Source organism: Rhinatrema bivittatum, chromosome 8 (genome assembly GCF_901001135.1).
Source record: "Rhinatrema bivittatum chromosome 8, aRhiBiv1.1, whole genome shotgun sequence".
Taxonomy (NCBI): domain Eukaryota; kingdom Metazoa; phylum Chordata; class Amphibia; order Gymnophiona; family Rhinatrematidae; genus Rhinatrema; species Rhinatrema bivittatum.
The window spans coordinates 228,114,872-228,140,620 of record NC_042622.1 but is presented as its reverse complement, the minus strand read 5'-3'; the positions used below and the strand labels follow the sequence as shown (position 1 = coordinate 228,140,620).

The 25,749-nt window shown below is 43.0% G+C and overlaps 1 protein-coding gene across 4 annotated transcripts in view; it reads right to left on the bottom strand.

Moving 5' to 3' along the window:
- LOC115097807 (semaphorin-4D-like) overlaps positions 1-25,749 on the bottom strand; it is a 197,562-nt gene that overhangs the window by 99,355 nt on the left and 72,458 nt on the right. For 2 of the 4 annotated variants that reach the window (XM_029613886.1, XM_029613889.1), the window contains one exon: positions 20,981-21,061. In XM_029613886.1, coding sequence (XP_029469746.1) covers positions 20,981-21,061 — 81 coding nt within the window. The remainder of the gene's footprint in view (positions 1-20,980; positions 21,062-25,749) is intronic. The other 2 variants (XM_029613887.1, XM_029613888.1) reach the window with 1 other exon arrangement.

Here is a 25,749-nt window from a genome sequence, read left to right as displayed (position 1 = left end):
TAAGGTGATGGATTGACTTGTAAATGATGGTGATGGACTTGTAGATGATTCTGGCATGGATGGGGAGCCAATGAAGGTCTTTTAAGATGGGTGAGATGTGGTCTCTTCTTTTGGAGTTTGTGAGGATTCTTGCCGCCGTGTTTTGTACCATCTGTAGAGGTTTGGTGTATGAAGATGGAAGGCCCAGAAGTATGGCGTTGCAATAATCTAATTTTGCAAAGATTATTGCTTGAAGTATGGTTCTGAAGTCTTGAAGGTGGAAGAGAGGCTTAATTCTTTTCAACACTTGCAGTTTATAAAAGCAGTCCTTGGTGGTGCGGTTTATAAAAGCTTTCAGGTTCAAATTGTTGTCAATTATGGTTCCTAGGTCTCTGACTTGAGAGGATAGGGGGATGTTTGATGTGTAAGTGGGGTGAATGTTGTTTTCAGGAGTAATGAGTATTAGTTCGGTTTTGGAGGTGTTTAGGATGAGATTCAGGCTGGAGAGAAGGTCATTAATTTTTGATTGGCAAGATTCCCAGTATTCGAGTGTTTTGACTAGTGATTCTTTAAGGGGAATCACTATCTGAACATCGTCTGCATAGATAAGGTGTTTGAGATTGAGATCGGTTAGAAAGGTGGCACTGTGGGCGTAAGTATATATTGAACAAGGTAGGTGATAAGGAGGATCCCTTTAGGACTCCTATGGGGGCATTGAAACGGGAGGATTCTTTGTTGTGTATTTTCACTTTGTAACCTCTATTGTTAAGGAAAGTTTTGAACCAGGCTAGGGCAGTACCTGCAATTCCAATGGATGAGAGTTGTTTTATGAGGCTGGCGTGATTGACAGTGTCGAATGCGGCTGAAAGGTCCAACAGGATCAGTAGGAATGAATGGCCTTTGTAAGTTAGTGATACCAGGAGGGATTCGGTGCTGGACGCTTTGCGAAACCCGTATTGTGATGGGAAGAGGAGTTTGTTGTCTTCAAGGTAGTCTGAAATTTGCGAGTTGAAATTAAAATCTAAATTCCACCCGAACGAGTAGGAAGGTTCAGTAAACTGGGCCCACTTGAGCCCAGTTCCCAAAATATATACGTTTTAATAATAGACATTGAAAACGTTCAAAATCAAATCAGCTCTGCAAGCAAGTAAGATATATACGCATAGTAAGGCAGGCTGCAGGCTAACTAGAATCAGATGGGATTCTGGACTGTTCTAGTAGGGCTCAAGAAAAGAAAATAAGCAGTAAGAACCACATTTTTCCTTCTTTATTGTCACACCAGACCAATACAGATGAGAGCAATCCAAGCTACCCTTACACTGGGAGGGAGTCTGATAAGACTGCCCTTAGAATGCCCACCCCAAAGGAGACAAACTCTAGGGCCCAAACATCTAATCTGTAATGTTTGGAAAAGTATGCAAGGAAATCCACTTCGCTGCTTTGTAAATCTCCTCTGGAGGGACTAAATGAAACTCCACCCAAGAGGCACTTGCACCCTTACAGAATGCATCTTAAGCTTCTCCAGAAATGCCAGGCCCTTCAGAAGATATGCTGATGCAAGCTTTCTTGAGCCATCTAGCCAAAGTGACCTTGGAGGCTATTTCTCCCTTCCTCTGGCTGGAAAAAAGGATAAACAAATAATGGTAATGGTAATTTATTTTTTGACAAACTGATTTTCCAATTGCATCAAAACAGTGTACAATAAAAATTTACAAAGTAGTAAATATAATAAACCAAAATAACAATAAAAATTAAAAAGGTAGTACAATATAGCAAAACCAAAATACAAAGAATAAACAAACATTAAAACACAAAAAACATTAAAATCAATATAAGAATAAAAAAAAGACCAAAAAACAATATCAAGTTCCCCACATTTCAATAGGTGTAGTCAAAACAGAAATTTCAAGAAGAGCTTAAAATAATCTTTTAATCAAAATCTTTTCAGAAAAATCAGGATTTAACCAATTTCCTGAATTTCAAATAACTGCCTTCCAAATGGATATACAGAGGTTATTGGATCCAAAGCATGGGAGCCTGATATTGAAACACAGACTGTTGGAAGGCAGTTCCACTGACTGATCCAAATGAAAAGGAAAAACCACCTTTGGCAAAAAGAATGGGACTCCCTAAAAACGCCACTCCCTGAAAACTTCAAAAAGGGATCTCGGCATGTTAGCGCCTGAAGTTTATTTTATTTATTTAGATTTTTTATATTCTGCTTTTCGCACTTTTATCAGCGCTTCAAAGTGGATTACATTCAGGTACTGGAGTTTGTATCTGAGGCAATGGAGGGTAAAGTGACTTACCCAAGGTCACAAGGAGCGACAGCAGGACTCAAACCCACTGCTCATAGCCCACTGCTCTAACCACTAGGCTACTCCTCCACTCCAAAATGCACCTCGCCAAAAAGATCACCATCAAAAATACAGCTTTACAAGTCAAATCCTTCACCGTACAGGCCCTAATAGATTCAAAAGGAAGCTTACATAGGGAAGCCAAAACCAGGTTAAGGTCTCAGAATGGAAAAGCTTTCTGGTCTGACAGACAAAGATATTTCACTCACTTCAAAAAACACAAAACATCAAGGTGACCTGATAAAGTGGTAGGAAGTAGGTTATCTCTCTAACAGAAAAAAGTTGCCACCCGCACCTTGAGGGAATTCAAAGCCAGTCCCTTTTCTAAGTTCTTTTGCAGGAAACAAAGTATCAATTGAATTGGCACTTTTAACAGGAGGAACCCCTTTCTCCTCTCACCTCAAAAACCTTCCAGACTCTGACCTAGGACAAAGAAATGGACTTCTTATACACCTGAAGAAAGGTAGCTACCACTGCCTCTGATTATCCTGTATTCCTCAGCCTTTTCATTTCAATAGCCAGGCTGCAAGACAAAAGGAGGCCGTGGCTTCCAGCACAACTGGACCTTGACACAAAAGACTGTAATTCTGATTGAACCTTAATGGTGCTTCCCATTTGAGCCTCACGAGATCTGCATACCAAAGGATACCTTGGCCAGTCTGGAGCGACCAGAACCACCATCCCTTGATAATGGTCTATCTTCTGAATTACGCTTCCAATCATTGGTCATGGAGTAAATACATAGAGATCTCCCAACAGCTCTGAAAGAGTCAAGGCCTTCTGCCTCTCTCCTCTGACTGAAGAAATAAGGTACCTTGACATTTTTGCCTTATTGTCATGAGATCCATGACAGGTATTCTCCACCTCTCCTGAATCATTGTGAAGAGTGTCTGGGATCTAGGGTATAACAACTCAGAAAATCCATGTGTACGTTGTCCACTCCTGCGATGTGAGATGCTGAGAGAACTTAAAGATATTGCTCTGCCCATATGAATAGAAGACTCACTTCCTAGGTGCAGCTCATCTTTTGGTTACCCCTTGCCTGTTCACATAGGCCACCACCATGACATTGTTCAAAAATACTCTTACTCTGCGCTCTCTTTGAGCAACAGCAGAAATTCCTGGAGAGCTATCCTTATTGCCCTTGTCTCTAATAAGCTGATGGAGCACTGAGCCTCTGTTGGCAATGCGCTAGTGAACTGTCTGATCCAGACCACTAGCACTCCCAAATCCACCGAGACTGACATTTGTCATTATCATGATACAAACTGGGGCCTCCAAATCCATTCCCCTTTGCAGGTGTTGCACTAATAACCACCATTCCAGAGTGCTTCTGACTAACACAATTGTAAATACAATTGTATTTGCTGTTATTTTGTTGGTATTTTTTGATATATATCAGGTCTATGTTATTTCAATTTCTCTGTAAAGCCTGTTGCTGAATTATTGTTTATTGTAAACCGAGGTGATGTTTTTAACGTGCCGCGGTATATAAAAACATAAATAAATAAATAAATAAATAACCACAGAAGAACCAGTTTTCTTTCATAGTCCTGTGAAAGAAGACTCCAACAGGACAAGAGAGCACTCAGAAGTGGTACAAAATCTAAGGTCGCCACCATTTAACCTAGCACCAGCAGATAATCCCATACTCTGGGCGCAGAGATCTTTAACAATTGGCATACCAGACTTTTCAACTTGCACACTCTCTTGGAGGTTATAAATACCTTGGCCCTTCTGCATATTAAAGCGGGCTCCTAGTATCTTTGTGCTTGGCAAACTTGATCACCCTGCCCAAGTCTTGTAAAAGCTCAATGACCCTGGGCATTCCCAATTGACACTCTTCTATTGACTTTGCTTGAATCAGCCAATTGTCCAGATAGGGATGAACTAACATCCCTTCCTCGCTTAAGGAGGCTGCAACCACCATCATCACCTTGGAAAACATCCTTGGGGTGGTTGCTTGGTTGAACTTGATCGCCCTAAACTGAAAATGACCTCTCTGGACAGCAAACTTGAGAAACCTCTGATGATCTTGGCAAATAGGAATATGCAGAAAAGGCTTGGAGAGACCTAGAGATGAGATAAACTCTCCTTTTCTGACTGGTGCAATCACAGAGCAGCTTGGAAAAAAGGAATCCTTAGGGCCTCGTTCACATGCTTCAAGTTCAGAATAGGTCTTCAGGTGCCCTCCTTTTTGAGAACCACAAAATGGAATATCTTCCTTGACCCTATGCTTGCCTTCAAACCGAAACTGCAGCGTCCAAATGAAGAAGGTGATCCAGAGTAACCTTTCCGCCACCTTCACCACCACTGAACAACAAAAGGATATTATAAAGGTGTCTGGCACCCTTCTTGAAAATTCTAAAGTGTAGCCTTCTTTTATAACAGAGAATCCATTGGTCTGATGTAAAGCGGGTCCACTCCCCATAAAACTGTGCCAAATGGCCCCCAATTGTTTGAATTGGGGAATTAAACCTTTGTTCCTTATTGTGCACTCTTGCAGGCTCCTGCACCACCATCTCTTGTCCTCCTGCCTGTACAAAAGGATTGAAATCTGTTGCAGGCACAAACCTTCTGAGAGAACAATCCTTTGCCTGATCTGTATTCTCTCAAATCTCTGAACTTGGGCCTACTAGGAAGTCTTCTGAGGCCACTCTCAGATTTGTCTTCAGGCAACTTCTGCATCTTCTTCTCGACAAGAATCTTCACCAGCTTTGCAAAATCCTCGCCAAAGAGAAGCTTTTTCCGCAAAGGCAACTTACTCAACATGGTCTTAGAGGGAACATCTACAGAACAATTACACAGCCAAAGCAGACATCTGGCCAACACTGATGCTGCCACCCTTCTTACTGAAGTTCTAATTAAATCAAAAAGGGCATTCACTATAAAGGACAGACTAGCCTCCAGTCTCTCTGTCTTCTGCATTGTTAGCCTCTCATCTATAATCCCACTGGGATATGTTGTACCCAGTGAAATGATGCCCAGGCCATAAAGCTGCTGCAAATTGTTGTCCACAGTGCCAGGATCAATACCTCAAAGGCTTATTTAAGATCAATGTCTATCCATTAATGGCTATTAATCAATTTTACTTAGGGAATAGCCACTGCTATTAATTGCATCAGTAGCATGGGATCTTCTTAGTGTTTGGGTAATTGCCAGGTTCTTGTGGCCTGGTTTTGGCCTCTGTTGGAAACAGGATGCTGGGCTTGATGGACCCTTGGTCTGACCCAGCATGGCAATTTCTTATGTTCTTATCTTTCTGTCCTAGGCATCTTTATGCGCTATGCTTCCCTCAACAGACATCATGGTCCTCTTTGTGACCACCAAAACTAAGTCATCAACCTTAGGGAAAGGAGTAAAGATTGGCCATAGCCCTACCCACCTTAAATCCTATGTCCAGAGTCTCCCACTTTGCCATGATCAAGGACTTCATCACTCTGTGGAATGAAAAAGTCCTAGCAGGACTTATGAGGCCCTCCTAAATGGGGTCTTCACTCTCTGGGGTGGGCACTATCTGTGTCTCCGCTATACCCAATTCAGCCATAGCCTGAGTTATCACAGTTGGCAGTTCTTCCTTCTTAAACAAACGCACCACCCAGGGGTTATCTCCTTCTGAGCCAAGGATCTCTCCCTCCTCAAGAGGATCCACTTCTGGTTCACTGAATCCCTTAACAGTGAGCTCCTGTAGAGTACGAGTCCTCCAAATCAATTGAGGCAGATTCTTTAAATCAGGCTTCATCTCCAACCTGGCTTTCTTAGGTTGGGAGGCCACCAGAGAAAGAGAAGAGGATTACACAAGACTCAGACTGGATCTAAATTGAATGGAGTCTTGTTTACTTGAAAAGGCTTGGTGCATAAGCATCACAAATTTGGGACAGAAAGGAGCCATTAAAAATTGGGCCCCCCAACTCCAGACAAGGACCCCATAGGTCCAGCAACTTGTGACAAGAAAGGGTTACAAGTCCCACACAGGAGACAGAACTGGGGGCTTAGTGAAGGCTTCTACCCTCCCAGTGCTGTTTGTGCTGGGATCCAAGATGGCCACTACCCTAACTTTGCTAAGTCCCTCCTGGTGGAGTCTACCTCGGACTCACCCTCAATCTACCTGCCATTCTTGGGGAGAGGGTCTTTTTTTACCACTCCTGGTACAGCCTGACAGAGGCCTGCTGCTGAAAATATCCCGTGATGGTTGCCACAAAAACTGTAGCATTTCCCACACTCAGAGGGAGAGGCCATGCTGTGCAGGAAAAGCCAGCCTATTACTCTGGTCCAGTCAAAAAAACTTTTCTCCTTTCCCCAAGACCTTCACAAAACAAATTGACCACAGAAAATAAAGTAGGAGCAGTAAAGATGCAGGGCTTCCTGCCTGTGCCTCACAGGAGTTTCTTCTTTTTTTCCCCAAGAGAAACCTTAAGCCCTTTAGACACAACAGAAAAGGGTACTTCCCTTAGCAGGATCCAGCAACTGCATCTATTCCCAGGTACTGACACTGGATTTGAGATCCCTTGGAGAGTACAGGCCACCTGGGGGGGGGGGGGGGGGGGGGGAAGAAGATCTGGAGGGGAGAAAGAAAGAACCAGTATCACTGGCTTTCAGACTCCCTTCATCCCAGGAATCAAGTTCGATAAGGGCCACCGACCCGCCCTACTTATCCCTACTCCATCAGCACAGGAGTGGCAAAGTTTACACTTTTGTAGTAACAAATTTGTCCATTAACATGACTAGCTGCAGGATTGCACCTCTACCATCTGCTGGAGACAAGAGAAATACTGAGGAGCTGCAGGTGGCACACTAAGGATGATATCAGCAAACAGATTTTTTTCTTCTGCCTCCATCTGCTGGTAGGGGAGCAAAATCCACTCGTCGGGACTGGTATGGTGGGACAATAAGGAAGATTTTTTGAAAATTGCCCCAAAAATGTCTTATCCAAAATTTACATAAAGCCAGGTAATATACAAATCTCTGGCTGCTCAGTATATGGTACAGTACAAAGATACTTTCATCAAACCCCATTTATTAAAGATATTTCTTTATCTTAACCATTTTATAACAAAAAATAAACAAGCGGAGGCTTCACTTTGTATAAACAGTGAGGAGGTAATTTTCAAAGGAGTTACACGTGTAAATATAACATATTATTATAGCAATTTTCAAAAGCTTATTTATGTACTTAAGGCCTGAATTTAAAAAATATTTACACATCTAAATTTGGGTTTTACACTTGTAAATGTACTTTACCCAAGTAAATGGGATTTTGAAAATTGCTACAATATATGCCACTGAAATATCCATAGGATTTGCCCGCATAAGTGCCCTTTACATGAGTAGATGGCTTTTGAAAATGCTACATTTACACATGTACATCCTTTTGAAAACTACCCCCTTAAAGTATACTTACATTTGTAAAACCTACTGAAAATTCAATGGCATATATTGTAGCAAGTTTCAAAAGCAAATTTGCATCTCTACCATCTGCTGGAGTCAGAGAGAAACTGAGGGACTACAGGTGGCACTCTCTCTCTTACGTAGCAGTGTCCAAAGGTTTTGTTCTCTGACTCCATCTGCTGGTAGGGATACACAACCCACTGCTCTGGAATGATCTGAGAATATACAGGAATGTATTTTTGAAGGATACTAATGAAACAGGAGAGTTAGGACATACCAACAGAGAGGTTCCAATAAAAGCAAAAGTAGCCCACGTGCCTATAAGTAAAGAATCACCTGAGCTAAAGAATTCAAAATTATCCATATCAACTGAAAAGCAGGTTGTTAATACAAACAAAAACCACACTTTGAAATGTCTGTATGCAAATGCCAGAAGTCTCAGAACGGGTAGAAGTCTAGAACGGGTAGATGTGAATCGGTTATTTACTCTTTCGGATAGTAGAAAAACTAGGGGGCACTCCATGAAGTTAGCATGGGGCACATTTAAAACTAATTGGAGAAAGTTCTTTTTTACTCAAAGCACAATTAAACTCTGGAATTTGTTGCCAGAGGATGTGGTTAGTGCAGTTAGTATAGCTGTGTTTAAAAACGGATTGGATGGGTTCTTGGAGGAGAAGTCCATTACCTGCTATTAAGTTCACCTAGAGAATAGCCACTGCCATTAGCAATGGTAACATGGAATAGACTTAGTTTTTGGGTACTTGCCAGGTTCTTGTGGCCTGGATTGGCCACGGTTGGAAGCAGGATGCTGACCTTGATGGACCTTTGGTCTGACCCAGTATGGCATTTTCTTATGTTCTTAAGAAGTAAGATGGGAGAGTTAGAATATATAGCAGTGAATAATGAGATAGGCATAATTGGCATCTCAGAGATCTGGTGGAAGGAGGATAACCAATGGGACAGTGCTATATTAGGGTACAAATTATACCGCAATGAGGAGGAGGATCAACTTGGTGGGGGTGTAGCACTTTATGTCCGTGAGGGTATAGAGTCTAACAAGATAAAGATCATACAAGAGACTAAATGCTCAGTAGAATCTATATGGGTAGAAATCCCATGTGTGTTGGGTAAGAGTATAGTGACAGGAGCATACTACTGTCCACCTGGCCAAAATGATCAGTCAGATGATAAAATACTAAGAGAGATCAGGAAAGCTAACCAAGTTGGCAGTGTACTAATAATGGGAGATTTCAATTATCCCAATATTGACTGGGTAAATGTAACATCAGGACATGCTAGAGACATAAATTTCCTCGATGGAATAAACGACTGCTTCATGGAGCAATTAATTCAGGAACCAAACGAAAGAGGGAGCTATTTTAGATTTAATTCTTAGTGGAATGCAGGATTTGGTGAGGTCTCACTCAGACCATCCCCCAAGAAATCCCTAGTAATCTAGCACAATCTAAAACCGAAGAACTCGCACTGTTTTTCAAAACAAAATTACCAACCTTCTAACCCAACTGCCTTCCAATATTGCCGCCCTTCCGACATATAGGCAGCCTGCCTTCAAAAACATTAGCCTAGACACCTTTGAACCCGTCTCCTCTACTGAGATACAAGCCATCCTAAGAAGAATGAAACCTACCTCTCATCCTGTGGATCACATCCCCACCAAACTGCTTCTGTCTATCCCAGACGCCATCTCCAAATCACTGGCAGACATCATCAATTGCTCCCTATCCCAAGGTTTCTTCCCAGATGACCTCAAATTGGCTTCAATCACACCTCTCCTAAAAAAAAACCTAACCTTGACCCTCAAGACCCTAACAACTTCCGCCCCATAACTAACCTCCCTTTCATCGCTAAGATCATGGAAAAACTAGTGAACTCTCAACTATCAGACTTCATTGAAGACAACAAACTCCTATTCGCTTCACAACACGGCTTTCGCAAAAATCTAGGCACAGAATCCCTCCTTACCTCTTTGACAGACTATATCATCATGGGTCTTGACAAAGGTAAATCTTTCTTACTTATCTTATTAGACCTGTCCGCAGCTTTCGACACGGTCAACCACGCCATCCTCTTAAACCAGCTATCGTCCATAGGAATCAGCGGTACCGTCTTATCATGGTTCAAAACCTCTCTCAACAACAGAGGCTACAAGGTCAAACTCCAGAACAAGGAATCATCAAGATATGACTCTACCATAGGAGTCCCACAGGGCTCATCATTGTCCCTGACACTATTCAACATTTACCTTCTTCCGCTCTGCCAACTTCTCACCAACCTCAATCTAAAACATTTTCTCTACGCAGATGATATCCAAATCATCATCCCCATCAAAGACACATACTCTAAAACTCTTGACTATTTGGAAACCTGCCACAAACAAATCAAGTACCTACTCAACAGCCTTAACCTCGTATTAAATTCCTCCAAAACAGAACTCCTTCTCATCTCTCCTGAGAACAGCATCTCCAACGCTACTCATCCAACTAACCTTCCTACCACACAAGTGAGAGACTTAGGAGTGATAATAGACAATCGGTTGAACTTCAAGGCGCCCATCAACAGAACTACCAAAGATTGTTTCTACAAACTCCAGGTACTAAAAAGGATAAGGCCTCTCTTCCACGCCCAAGATTTCAGAACGATCATCCAAGCAGTCATTTTTTCGAAATTAGATTACTGCAATTCGTTACTACTAGGTCTCCCCTCATCCTACTCCAAACCGCAGCAGCCCGTTTGTTGACAGGAGCCAGGAAAAGAGACCACATTTCTCCCATCCTGAAAGAGCTTCATTGGTTACCAATACACTTCCGAATCATGTACAAAGCCATCTCTGTCATTTACAAAACCACCCATCAACTCACCACTCTTGACCTGCAAATCCCTCTCCAAATACACAACTCCTCAAGACCCACCAGAGATGCTTACAGAGGTTCTCTCATAGTACCTCCCGTGAAAACTACCAGACATGTCACCTTTAGAGATCGTGCCCTCTCCACAGCTGGTCCTCCATTATGGAACTCCATTCCTCTAGATCTCAGACAGGAGCCCTGCCTCCTAACCTTTAGAAAAAGACTTAAGACTTGGCTGTTCAAGCAAGCTTTCCCAGACACAAACTAATATCTTCACCTTTCTCTTCCTCGAAACAAGCAGCCCATAACCATGTCTTTGTATATAGTTTGTATATAGTTCAATCGCTACTAATCTATCCTTTCATTTCCTCCTTCTCCCAGTTCCTCTACCCTTGTTAATTGTAACTGTACCTTCCGGCACAACAGTTCCAGTTTGATGTATCTATTGCACTCCTGTTTTATGTAAACCAGCATGATGTGTTTTCATGAATGCCGGTATATAAAAACCTTAAATAAATAAACCTTAAATAAATAAATAAAAATGGAGCAATTAATTCAGGAACCAACGAAAGAGGGAGCTATTTTAGATTTAATTCTTAGTGGAATACAGGATTTGGTGAGAGAGGTAACAGTGGTGGGGCCACTTGGCAATAGTGATCATAACATGATCAAATTTGAACTAATGATGGAAGGGGGTTAATATGTAAATCTACAGCTCTAACACTAAATTTTCAAAAGGGAAACTTTGATAAAATGAGGAAAATATTTAGAAAAAAATTGAAAGGTGCTGCAAAGGTTAAAAGTGTACAACAGCCATGGACACTGTATTTTTAAACAATCTTAGAAGCGCAGTCCAGATGTATTCCATGCCTTAAGAAAGGTGGGAGGAAGGCAAAACAATTACCAGCATGGTTAAAAGGTGAGATGAAAGAGGCTATTTTAGCAAAAAAAAAATCCTTCAAACGTTGGAAGGATCCATCTGAAGAAAATAGGAAAAAGCATAAGCATTGTCAAGTTAAGTATAAAACATTGATAAGGCAGGCTAAGAGAGAATTTGAAATGAAGTTGGCCGTAGAGGCAAAAACTCATAATAAAACTTTTAGAAATATATCCAAAGCAAGAAACCTGTGAGGAAGCGGTTGGACCGTTAGATGACAGAGGGATTAAAGGGGCTCTTAGGGAAGATAAGGTCATTGCAGAAAGACTAAATGAATTCTTTGCTTCTTTGTTTATTAAAGAGGATGTTGGGGAGATACCGGTTCCAGCAACGGTTTTCTAGGGTGATAATTCAGATGAACTGAACCAAATCATTGTGAACCTGGACGATGTAGGCCAGATTGACAAGCTAAAGAGCAGCAAATCACCTGGATCAGATGGTAAGCACCCCAAGGTTCTGAAGGAACTCAAAAATGAAATTTTAGATCTATTAGTTAAAATTTGTAACCTATCATTAAAATCATCCATTGTACCTGAAGAATGGATGGTGGCCAATGTAATCCCAAAATTTAAAAGGGATCCAGAGGCGATCCAGAAATCTATAGATACGTGACCCTGACTTCAGTGCTGAGAAAAATAGTGGAAACTATTCTAAAGATCAAAATCACAGAGCATATAGAAAGATATGGTTTAATGGAATAGAGTCAGCATGGATTTACCCACGGCAAGTCTTGCCTCACAAATCTGCTTCATTTTTTTGAAGGGGTTAATAAACATGTGGATAAAGTTGAGCCAGTATATATAGTGTATTTGGATTTTCAGAAGGTGTTTGACAAGGTCCCTCATGAGAGGGTTCTAAGGAAACTAAAAAGTAATGGAATAGGATGTGGTGTCCTTTCGTGGATTACAAACTGGTTAAAAGACAGGAAACAGAGAGTAGGATTAAATGGTCAATTTTCACAGTGGAAAAGGGTAAAAAGTGGAGTTCCTCAGGGATCTGTACTTGGACCAGTGCTTTTCAATATATTCATAAACGATCTGGAAAGGAATACAATAAGTGAGGTAATCAAATTTGCAGATGATACAAAATTATTCAGAGTAGTTAAATCACAAGCTGATTGTGATAAATTTCAGGAGGACCATGCAAGACTGGAAGATTGGGCATCCAAATAGCAGATGAAAATTAATATGGACAAGTGCAAGGTGATGCATATAGGGAAAAATAATCCATGCTGTAGTTACATGATGTTAGATTCCATATTAGGAGCTACCACCCAGGAAAAAGATCTAGGTATCAAGGTGGATAATACATTGAAATAGTCAGCTCAGTGTGCTGCAGCAGTCAAAAAAGCAAACAGAATGTTAGGAATTATTAGGAAGAAGATGGTGAATAAAACGGAAAAATGTCATAATGCCTCTGTATTGTTCCAATGGGGAGACCGGACCTTGAGTACTGTGTACAATTCTGGTTGCCGCATCTCAAAAAAGATATAGTTGCAATAGAGAAGGTACAGAGAAGGGCGACGAAAATGATAAAGGGGATGGAACAGCTCCCCTATGAGGAAAGGCTAAAGAGGTTAGGGCTGTTCAGCTTGGAGAAGAGACGGCTGAGGGGGGGATAAGATAGAGGTGTTTAAAATCATGAGAGGACTAGAACGGGTAAATGTGATTGTTTACTTTTTTGGATATTAAAAGACCTAGGGGGCACTCCATGAAGTTAGCATGCAGCACATTTAAAATTAATCGGAGAACATTCTTTTTCACTCAATGCACAATTAAGCTCTGGAATTTGTTGCCAGAGGATGTGGTTAGTGCAGTTAGTTTAGCTGGGTTTAAAAAAGGTTTGGATAAGTTCATGACGGAGAAGTCCATTAACTGCTATTAATCCAGTTGTCTTAGAGAATAGCCACAGCTATTACTGACATAAGTAGCATGGGATCTACTTAGTGTTTGGGTACTTGCCAGGTACTTGTAGCCTGAATTGGCCACTGTTGGAGATAGGATGCTGGGCTTGATGGACCCTTGGTCTGATGCGGTCTGGCAATTTCTTAGGTTCTTTTATGTGTAAGGTGCATTTACACTTGTAAAACCCAGTTTTAAGCATGGAAATCCTTTTGAAAATTACCCTCTAAGGATACAGTTTCAACCTCCGAATCACAGGCATGATAGTCTCTAATTGGGTCCCTCCCCCCAATGTACTTGATATAGAGGAAAGAATTAATTTTTAATCACTGCTCATTTTCTTATGAGATGTATACCACTGTTTTCCCGTTGATAGCAGGGCTGAATTAGCCATGCTGTCATGGGAATTGTCCATCAGGGCCCAGGAGGCGGAGCTTAAGAAGCAGAGATTAGAGTTTTTGATTCTCTGCGGCTGCGCGTATGTTCCCCGTGCTGGAAAATAATGGATTCTCCTCAGTCTGTTCTTTCTGCGCGCGGGAGCGCACGCGGAGCTTATTTCTCCTCAACAATGTCGAAAAATTTTAAAAAACCATCAGGTTTCAAACCTTGTCCCTGCGGTAAGGTCATGTCTGTAACCGATGGATATGACCGCTGTTACCGCTGCTTGGGACCTACACACAATCAAGCAGACTGCGAATATTACGCCAGAATGTCGCCACGGGCCCAACGTTATCGGGCCTTCAAGATGTCAGAATTCCATCCACCCTCGAAAGCACATTCGTCCCCCAGACAGGCGAAAAAAACAGGGCCCACAAAGCGAAGAGCATCCTCGTGGGACCCTCAGAGCAGAAAGGGAGGTAAGAGCTATGCTCCAACCCAGGGACCTGGGGAGCAGCTACGAGACACCCCCGCATCGCCTACGATGCTTCCATTGGCACAGGAACCGTCAAAATCGGTCCAGCCACCCAATATAGACAAGGTGCATCGAGGTGCGTTGAAATCAGCCCACCGGGCTTCACAGATAACCGGAGCGTCTAAGACACACGAGGCGTTGAAATCGGCTCATAAGACGCCAAAGACATCCCATCCGACGCAGGAATCTATGTGCCCAGTGCCGAAAAATTCAGCGCCGAAGACAGCGCAGCCGATGCCAAAAGAACCGGCGCAGAAGACAACACATCCACTGTCAAAAACGGCGCAGCTGGTGCCAAGGGCACAGAAGCCGGCGCCGAGGACAGTGCAATCGGAGCCGGGAGGGACGGCGTAACCGGAGCCGAGGACGACGGCGCAGCCGGCACCGTTGACGGCGCAATCGACACAAAAAAGCGCACACAAGCCGTCAAAAGCAATACCCAAGGCACACAAAGCACACTCTGGACATGTTAGACCAGAAAAAAGTCAGTTGACACCAGACTCGTCACCGCCTGCTGCATCACACTTGACACCGACTTCGATGAAGTCCACAGAATCTCACCTATCTAAAGCCAAATATCACAAACGAAAAAAGGCATCTTCCACACATTCCACCTCGCGTGGCTCCACATCTAGCCTTAATCATAGATCCTTATCTTCTCCAAGGGCAACTAAACACCCAAGAGATGACAGGGCTCATCATCATAGTCATACAGTAAACGCCATAAACATCATCAGCGACATGATCACAGGCATCATCGGAAACGTTCCACTTCCAATTCTTCCTGGCATCCAGGGACGAGATGTCACTCCGAACAGGAAATCGTACACATACCATCTTCTATGACCTCCTCCCATTCTCGTAGCTTATCGGAGTGGATGGAACGCTCTACTTCACGACTAACTCATGACCCTACTGTTTCTAGCCCAAAAAGAAGGCACGACATGTCACCTCAACCGAGACAGACAATGCAAGAACAATCACAAATGCCGCTGCAGGCTCAACAAGCATTTCGGGCATTGTCTCAATCTCTCTCGGGATTCTTTGAATCCCTGCAGTCCTCTTTTGTCTTACCTGTGGAAACTCAGACTCCCCTCAAAGCGAGGCATGAGTCAAGGAAATCGGTGGATCTATTAACTCATACAGCACCACCGGTTACAGAGTCTCCACCTCGAACTGACCCCTCACCGGGAGATACCACGTCTCCTCCAACTTCTCAGACATCATCAACGGGTTACCCTTCAGACCCGCCGGAGCAACCACCTGAGCCCTACTCTCCTCTGGAGGACCTCTCTTATCCAAAGTTTTTGGATAAAATGGCTGCTATATTACATCTAGACACCCAAAGTTAACAGACCCAAGAGCTGAGACACTGGGTCTTCTAAAGATCTTCGATACCCCGGGAGAACCTGCATCTCTTCCCCCACAATCTGTTCTACATGATGTATTACAGAAATCCTGGGAAAACCCACATTCTTTGCCGGTGGTATCCAGAAAAATAGATTTGAAATTTAGAATGCGCAACAATCCACCTTATTCCCTTTCTCAACTACCACATGCATCACTCTTCGTCGAATCTGCATTACAGAGATCTAAAAGATTGAAATCACATGGCTCTACTCCACCGGGCCGTGATAATAAAACACTAGATGAATTTGGCAAACGCATATATCATAACGCAATGTTGTCCGCTCGCATTCAACATCATCAATTCTATATGATTCAATACATATAAGAATGCATACAGGCAACTAAGGGTATGCTTTCATCCATGGGGGAAAATATTCCATCCCCTCTTCAAGATATGGAAGAACGCTCTAGACATCTCCTATGAGCCTTATACGAAGCATTCGAGACCTCGTCAAGAGCCTCTGCTTCAGCGATAACGCAGATTGGCATGGCTCAGGGCTAGTGCCATAAGAGAGGAGTTGCACGATAAACTGGCAAATTTACCTTGCACAGGGGATAATCTTTTCGGAGATCGATTCCAAGAGGCTGTCAGTAAACTAAAAGATCAAGCCTTAGTGGTGCAGTCCCTAACCACTCCAGCAAGCTATTTATTTATTTATTTATTTATTGTTTTTGTTATACCGAGTTTCATGATAGGCATCACATCAACCCGGTTTACAAATAACAAGGAGTGTAAAGCATAACGTAACGTAAAAAACAATATTTTCAATAAGAACCTTGAACTTTAAATACAGTGAATCAGAAAAAGGGAGAGGGAAAGTTACAAAAAACAAGGAAAATAAACTTGGGATGGAAGGGGAGAAATTGAACCGCACAATATTTACATTTCAGCCTATTGATACATTAGAATAGCAAGTGAAAAAATAAGACTATGAAACGGTACAACTATGAAACGCTACTCCTCTTCTAGGCAGTACCCTGCAAGTTATCGCCAACAACAATTCTCACGAAGGCCATATAGGTCGTACCAACCATTCAGAACACAATCTTACTCCTCTTAACAATGGCCATAACCCCATCAACCTGAACAGCAGAAAAGACGGTGTAAACAGAGATCCCAAAGACAACAAGAACAGCCAACAACGACCTCGCTGAAGACACAGCAGTCTTTTTAGGTTTGCGGCCACCACCATCCCCTCCAGCCCCCCCAGGCAGAAACACGTCTCGTCTACACGTCTGGAGGGCTGTAATATCAGACCAGTAGGTACTCGACATCGCAAAAACCGGTTATCAACTTCATTTCCAATCCAAACCCAATCTTCCTTCCCTATCAATGTGAGTTCCGAAGCTATCTCAACCACAAATCGCCCAAGAGATTGCCATACTCCGCAAACAAGGGGCAATAAGGAAAATTCCACCGAAAGACCGCTTCAAGGGCTTCTACTCCCCTTAGTTCCTCATTCCAAAGAAATCCGGGGGCATGCGTTCAATTCTGGATCTTCGAGAACTGAACAAGTTATTAGTCAAGGAAAAATTCAAGATGGTATCTTTGAAAACAATCTTTCCCCTTTTACAACCGAACGATTGGATGTGCTCCATAGATCTAAAGGATGCTTACACCCACATACCAATACACCCATCCTCTTGGCAATACCTTTGTTTTCAATACAACCGCCAACATTACCAATACAAGGTTCTTCCCTTTGGCCTTTCGTCGGCACCCAGGGTATTCACCAAATGCATGGTGGTGGTGGTGGCCTACCTTCAACAGCAGGGGTTGACAATTTTTCCATATTTGGATGACTGGTTGATAGTGGCCTCAACCGAAAACATTCTGCTGGATCAGCTGCAGACAGTAATCTCTTGTCTACAGAATCTAGGTCTACTGATCAATTTTCAGAAATCAATACTGCAGCAGACTCAAATCCTGCAATTTATCGGAGCTCGACTAGATACTACATGTACCAGAGCGTACCTGCTGGACGACAGGAAACAGATACTCTGTCAACTTCTAAGTTCCCTATCAAAGACCCGTCATCCTACGGCTCGAGATGTGTTACAAGTCTTGGGCCACACGGCGGCGGCGATTTTTACAGTACCTAACACGAGACTTCACATGAGGCAGTTACAGTGGGGACTCAAACGACAATGAAAGCAACATTCGCAACCGTTGCACAAACGTCTAGCACTAACATGTCTAATGAAACAAGATATCAATTGGTGGCTACTCAACCCCACACTGAACAAAGGGGCATTATTCACTCCCCCTCCACACAACGTAATCCTGACTACCGATGCATCTCGCAAGGGTCGGGGAGCACATCTAGACACATTAGAGACTCAGGGATTATGGACAATACCGGAACAAAACCTTCAGATAAATTTACTGGAGCTCAGAGCGATCCGCAATGCCCTACAAACCTTTCAAAGCTATTTATAAGGTCGAAGAGTGATGATCTACATGGACAATCAAGTAGCAATGTTTTATATAAACAAACAAGGAGGGTCCGGTTCATGGTTCCTCTGCAAGGAGACCCTCCAAATCTTTCATCATGCTCATCGTCACTCCATACACTTACAGGCCACGTATCATCCAGGAGTGGCAAACACCAAAGCGGACAGGTTAAGTCGTATCTTCCATCCTCACAAATGGTCACTCAACCCACGGATAGCTCAGCAAATCTTCGAACGGTGGGGGGTGCCGTCCATCGAGCTCTTTGCCATAGAACAAAACACTCAACTTCCTCGCTTCTGTTCCAACAGACCCAGTTGTCTTCGCCTTGTCCAAGACGCGTTCCTCCTACCGTGGACATCACATCTCCTCTATGCATTCCCACCAATTCCACTCAAACACAAGGACAATTCAGAAATGCTTAGAGGACAAGACCTAATTAATTCTAATTGCCCCAGCCTGGCCAAGACAACCATGGTACAGCTATCTCTTGCGCCTATCGAAACAGCTTCCAATTCGGCTTCCAGATTGTCCAGACCTTCTCCTACAGGACCATGGACTATTACTCCACCCGGCTCCATTACTCCCTACATCTGACTGCATGGAGGTTGAGCGGTTCCTCCTGACTGAACAAGGTATCTCAGCAAAAGCTCAACTGATCCTTATAGAATCCAGGAAACCTTCAACCAGGCGCAACTATAGTTCCAAATGGAAACGTTGTTCTTCCTGGTGTACCACCCGGGGTATTCCACCACTGGCCTTCTCGCCAGAGCTACTTGTGGATTATCTCCACTCGCTCTATTCGTCTGGTCTGGCAACATCATCCATCAGAATGCACCTCAGCGCTATTTCGGCTTACCATAGACTAGTTAACAATCACCCGATTACTGTCCATCCTTTGCTATCTCGCTTTGTCAAAGGTCTAACTCATCTTCGCCCACCAACTGTTAAACCTCCAGTTCCTTGGAATCTAAATGTAATCCTGGAACAACTCATGCTTCCTCCATTCGAACCTTTGGAATCAGCGCATCCTAAATACCTAACATGGAAGGTGGTCTTTTTGATAGCGATCACCTCTGCACGTCGAGTTAGTGAATTGCAGGCCTTAGTACTCTATGAGCCATATTTACAATTTTATCACAACAAAGTAGTTCTCAGAACTCACCCACGCTTTCTTCCAAAGGTGGTTTCACAATTCCATCTTAACCAATCTATAGAACTATCAACGTTCTTCCCAAAGCCTCATTCTAATGATAGGGAGTGCTTATTGCACACCCTGAACTGTAAACTCCCGTGCTTCGCAATTTGTCTCTTTCAACCCAAACGCCCCATGGCTGCCAGTAGCTAAACGCACCATTTCCAGTTGGCTGGTGCAGTGCATACGATTTTGTTATGACAAACAGTTATGCCTCTCATCTCATCCTCGTGCTCACCAAATCCGAACAACAGCTACGTCAATAGCATATCTTAGAAATGTGCAACCAATAGACATTTGCAAGGCTGCAACATGGTCCTCTCTTCATACTTTCACGTCTCATTACTGCCTAGACAAACAATCAACCGCAGATGCGAAGTTGGGACACGCAGTACTACAAAACTTGTTACCTTAAAGTACTCGACTACCACCATTACTTGATCATGCACTCTCTCTATATAAACTCTAACAGCGTGATCGGGAGCTTTGGACTTCCATGACAGCATGGCTAATTCAGCCCTGCTATCAACGGGAAAAAGCAAGTTTGCTTACCGTAAACGGTGTTTCCGTAGATAGCAGGATGAATAAGCCATATGTCCCCACCCTCTTCCCTGGTAGTCGACCATTTCTACATGCAAGCTTTATTACAGACTGAGGAGAATCCGTTACTTTCCAGCACGGGAACATAAGCGCAGCGGCAGAGAATCAAAAACTCTCATCTCTGCTTCTTAAGCTCCGCCTCCTGGGCCCTGATGGACAGTTCCCATGACAGCATGGCTAATTCATCCTGCTATCTACGGAAACACCGTTTATGGTAAGCAAACTTGCTTTTTTCTTATGAGATGCATACCACTGTTTTTATTTATCACAAACTGTATCTTATCTACGTTCGTTCTCAAATTGCATCTTATTTACGTTCGTTCAGTACACCTGTTAGCTGTTCTATGTACGTTGTTTCTCTTGTAAACCATTGTGAAGGCCAGTTCCAAACAACGGTATATAAAAACACTTAAATAAAAAAAAACAAAAAACTAAAATTGATTTTAGTTTGGGTGTAAAGGGGATTCCTCATCCAGAATAAGGATTAATATCCTAGGGTAACAGAATGGAGAAAGAGAAGAGATAGTAAAGGTTTTCTGATTCAGCAAGCCAGGGCCCTGAAAAGAAGGTCTGGAAAAGTTCACCTATGTAATACATTGCTGATTCTTCTTGGACACAAATATGGCATGCAAAGCTCATAGTTTATTGCAGAAGACACTCATACTAAAATCTCTACAAGAAGTGGAGTGTCCAATATCAGTTTATCAGAGTCTCATTTAGATCTGATAGAGGGTGAATGTCAGATGCAGCATGACAAACACAGAATGAGTAGCTGAATTGGTCTTAGATTTGCTGCAGGCTGCAATACCCTTTATTAAACCAACAAAAGATACTCCCAAAAGTGATGTTACACCTGAGATTTTGAGTTCACATAGGGAAACATAAGACCAATCTTGGCAAGAAGCTTGTAAAGTTCCAACATTTGGCCATTTCAAGCCAGGATTTGCAGTTATGAAGTATTTAAATTGAAACTTTCCATACCTCCTTATTCTTTCCTCTTTGTGTGCATTCCATTTGTCTTTCCTCAGAGACTGGCCAGTATTCCTGGAATATATCCCCCCCCAAAAAAAAAAAAGATACACAAAAATTCACATTAAAAAACCTGCACATTAATGTATAGTATAAGAGCATCAAATGCAAAATGAGTGATTCAACATTTGTAAGGAGAAAGGTAATCCTTTTTTTGAGTCCAATCAGAGCAGTATAAATGAATGGGTTATACCCACCAACCAGCAGATGGAGACAGAGATTAACAGATTCACTGACATCACCCTTATATGCATCTGTGCTGATCTCAGCCTGCCAGTATTACCTGTAACAAGCTTTCAAAATTCAGAAACAGCAAGAATAATAATAAACTATGTACAAGTGTGATAGGAAACATACCTGTCCTTCAGATGTCATACACAAACCATTCTTCTCACTATAAAACTGAATCCACAGTTGTTTGGCAGAAAACAAGGGAGGTGAGTGGTCTAGCTGGAGTCAAGGATAGGAAATTGTCAGGTAAGATTAAATTTCTCCTCTCTCTTCATTCAGTCAGATCAGTCCAGATGAATAGAATCTATCCACTGCTAAACCCGTGCACAAAATCTCCATAGCAAAAGCGGCTTCCTCTCTAGTGCTGTTCTGGATTCAGGCCGTGCACACTGGCATTCTGCCCAGGGGCTCTGACCTGAGGTGCTAATCTCATTGGGGTCTACACTGGGAGTTACTGGAGGGGCTTGTCATCTGCATGCACACAGGACTGCCTCGGGGGTTTACCCAATGTAAACACACACAATCACTGGGATTATATCTGTGGGGGCTTGAAACCAGGAGCTTATTCCCCACACAAACAGCCACACACAAACTTTGACTTAGTACATCACGGTTCCAGTTACTTAGGAAAGTAAGTTTATTTGAGAAATAAGAGGCGAGAATAAAATCAGATCATACAGAAGAATTAGATGCAGATAGTAATTGCCACATACATATAAAGCTTAAATGTTTCCAAAGGATCAGGCACAGCTGTGTGGCTTTCACTCTCTCAGATTTTAGTATCAATTATTTTTTTATTTTCTCACCATAGAAGTACTGGAATAAATACAATAAATAGATTCTTGCCTGTTCGTAAACATTTCACAGTGAAAAACCGTAAATATGATTTCACTCAGAGATTGGCCCGTGGTCTTCAAACTAGAATACAAGAAGGACCAAGTCGCTGCTCTACAAATCTCCTGTGAAGACACCAACAAAGCTCTGCCTAAGAAGCTGCCTGAACCCTAGAGCATGCGCTCTGACTTGTTTGGGCAATGGCTTACAATATATGCGGCTGCAATTATCATCTTAATCCAATGCACAGCTGAAGTTTTGGTCACCACTTTGCCTTTGCTTGTTCCACTTTATAGAAAAGACAGATATAATCCAATTTCCTAAAACTATTACTGACCTTCAGATATTTTAAAAGCACTCTCCTCACATCGAAGGAATGCAGAACTTTGTATTCTCTTTCATGATACTGCCAACTAAATGAAGGCAAAGTACTTACTGCAAATGAAAGGCTAACACAACTTTCAGAAGAAAAGAATACACTGTACAGAATCTTAACCTTGTCATTCGGAATTTTCAAAAATGGTTCTGTGCATGAGAGTGTCTATAACTCCAAAATTCTCCTGGCTGAACAAACTGCTACCAGAAACACCACATTCAAAATAGGCAGTCTCAGAGAAATTGACCTAATAGGCTAATAGGTACCTGTAATGGAGAAGGTTTTCATGGGCAATGATTCAGATGGACTGAATCAAATCACGGTGAACCTAGAAGATGTGGTAGGCCTGATTGACAAACTGAAGAGTAGTAAATCACCTGGACCGGATGGTATACACCCCAGAGTTCTGAAGGAACTAAAAAATGAAATTTCAGACCTATTAGTAAAAATTTGTAACTTATCATTAAAATCATCCATTGTACCTGAAGACTGGAGGATAGCAAATGTAACCCCAATATTTAAAAAGGGCTCCAGGGGCGATCCGGGAAACTACAGACCGGTTAGCCTGACTTCAGTGCCAGGAAAAATTGTGGAAAGTGTTCTAAACATCAAAATCACAGAACATATAGAAAGACATGGTTTAATGGAACAAAGTCAGCATGGCTTTACCCAGGGAAAGTCTTGCCTCACAAATCTGCTCCCCTTTTTTGAAGGAGTTAATAAACATGTGGATAAAGGTGAACCGGTAGATATAGTATACTTGGATTTTCAGAAGGCGTTTGACAAAGTTCCTCATGAGAGGCTTCTAGGAAAAGTAAAAAGTCATGGGATAGGTGGCAATGTCCTTTCATGGATTGCAAACTGGCTATAAGACAGGAAACAGAGAGTAGGATTAAATGGGCAATTTTCTCAGTGGAAGGGAGTGGACAGTGGAGTGCCTCAGGGATCTGTATTGGGACCCTTACTTTTCAATATATTTATAAATGATCTGGAAAGAAATACGACGAGTGAGATAATCAAATTTGCAGATGACACAAAATTGTTCAGAGTAGTTAAATCACAAGCAGATTGTGATAAATTGCAGGAAGACCTTGTGAGACTGGAAAATTGGGCATCCAAATGGCAGATGAAATTTAATGTGGATAAGTGCAAGGTGATGCATATAGGGAAAAATAACCCATTCTATAATTACACAATGTTGGGTTCCATATTAGGTGCTACAACCCAAGAAAGAGATCTAGGTGTCATAGTGGATAACACATTGAAATCGTCGGTACAGTGTGCTGCGGCAGGCAAAAAAGCAAACAGAATGTTGGGAATTATTAGAAAGGGAATGGTGAATAAAACGGAAAATGTCATAATGCCTCTGTATCGCTCCATGGTGAGACCGCACCTTGAATACTGTGTACAATTCTGGTCGCCGCATCTCAAAAAAGATATAATTGCGATGGAGAAGGTACAGAGAAGGGCTACCAAAATGATAAGGGGAATGGAACAACTCCCCTATGAGGAAAGACTAAAGAGGTTAGGACTTTTCAGCTTGGAGAAGAGACGACTGAGGGGGATATGATAGAGGTGTTTAAAATCATGAGAGGTCTAGAACGGGTAGATGTGAATTGGTTATTTACTCTTTCGGATAGTAGAAAGACTAGGGGGTACTCCATGAAGATAGCATGGGGCACATTTAAAACTAATCGGAGAAAGTTCTTTTTTACTCAACACACAATTAAACTCTGGAATTTGTTGCCAGAGGATGTGGTTAGTGCAGTTAGTATAGCTGTGTTTAAAAAAGGATTGGATAAGTTCTTGGAGGAGAAGTCCATTACCTGCTATTAAGTTCACTTAGAGAATAGCCACTGCCATTAGCAATGGTAACATGGAATAGACTTAGTTTTTGGGTACTTGCCAGGTTCTTATGGCCTGGATTGGCCACTGTTGGAAACAGGATGCTGGGCTTGATGGACCCTTGGTCTGACCCAGTATGGCATTTTCTTATGTTCTTAAACTGAGAAACTGCCAAAGAAAGACACCATCAAGTTCAGATCCCATAAAGGAATGGGGTCTCTCACTGGGGGTCTGATAAGCCTGATCCCTTTCAGGAAATGAGAAATATCCATGTAACGCCTGTTACGATTCTGCCTTTGGGCAGCTTCTCCTCCTTCTTTTCTGCCGTCTACTGCAGCCCGGAGGCTGTCGATGTTTTTGCCACCATGGCCCGGAGGCCGCCGACATCTTTCATTTGCGGCAAGAGCCGCGTTGCTGTAAGCAATGCGGACCGAAGATTGCCGACACACTTCCCAAGCGGCCCGAAGGCCGCCGACCCTCTCTGCGCGCGGCTGGAGCCGCTTACAGTATTCTCATGTGGCTCGGAGGCCACCACCTTACCTTGGGCCCTCCGGGGATAGAGGGCCTGAAACCCCGGTCTCTCCTGTGGCAAGGAGCCGTTTTTCCTCCTCCTCCTGCGGCTGGGAAAGCTGCCTTCAGCGTCGGGCCTGCTCCTCCTCCTGCACTCAGCGTTGCAGCCTGGGCGCTGTCCAGAGTCCTGCCCCCTCCTTCTAGGAAGCAAGGCTGGCTCTCTCTGCAGCATTTAAAGGAACAGCGAGGGAGGAGGTCCACCCGTGATGTCATCTTTGGATCCGCCTCTTCTGCCTATAAAAAGGTCCAGTCTTCACTTCAACCTTGCCTTCGCAAGGAGCCAGTCCTTCCTGGGACTTCTCTGCCATTCAGCTTCTCAAGGCTTATGTTCTTCGTTGGAATTCCATGTCTGTCTTCATTGTCCTTGGTCTCACGTCTTCACGCATCCAGACCATCTTCGTCTTCAGATGTCATCTCATCCTTTCGTCCTCCTCCATGATGGACTTTACTAACCAGCACCTTGGCATTCCCTTGCCTTCTCTTCACTGGCTGTGCAAGGCACGCTCCGGTTCAGGCCTCATCTGAGTCATCGTTGGATCTCTCTCTTTTCTCTACCTGTTTGGGGAGACCACGTACGTGGTCCGCGACCAGCTATGTCGGGCTGTGTAGGGTGCGCCGGCCGGCGTGGTCCATGACCAGCCCTCATCGATTGTGTAGGGTGCATGTCATGGCAACACCTGTTCAGGATGGGTGACCTTGTGACTCTTTGTGAAATCCTCTCGTATCTTGAGTCATCCTTTTAATTCTTCAAGCAATTTCGTCTCCGTGATGCCCTCACGTATCCTGAGTGTTGTTCATTCTATTCGTCTTCGTCTGATGTCCTCATCCTTTGACCACCATTTGCCCTGTTGCAGTTGCTGCTCCA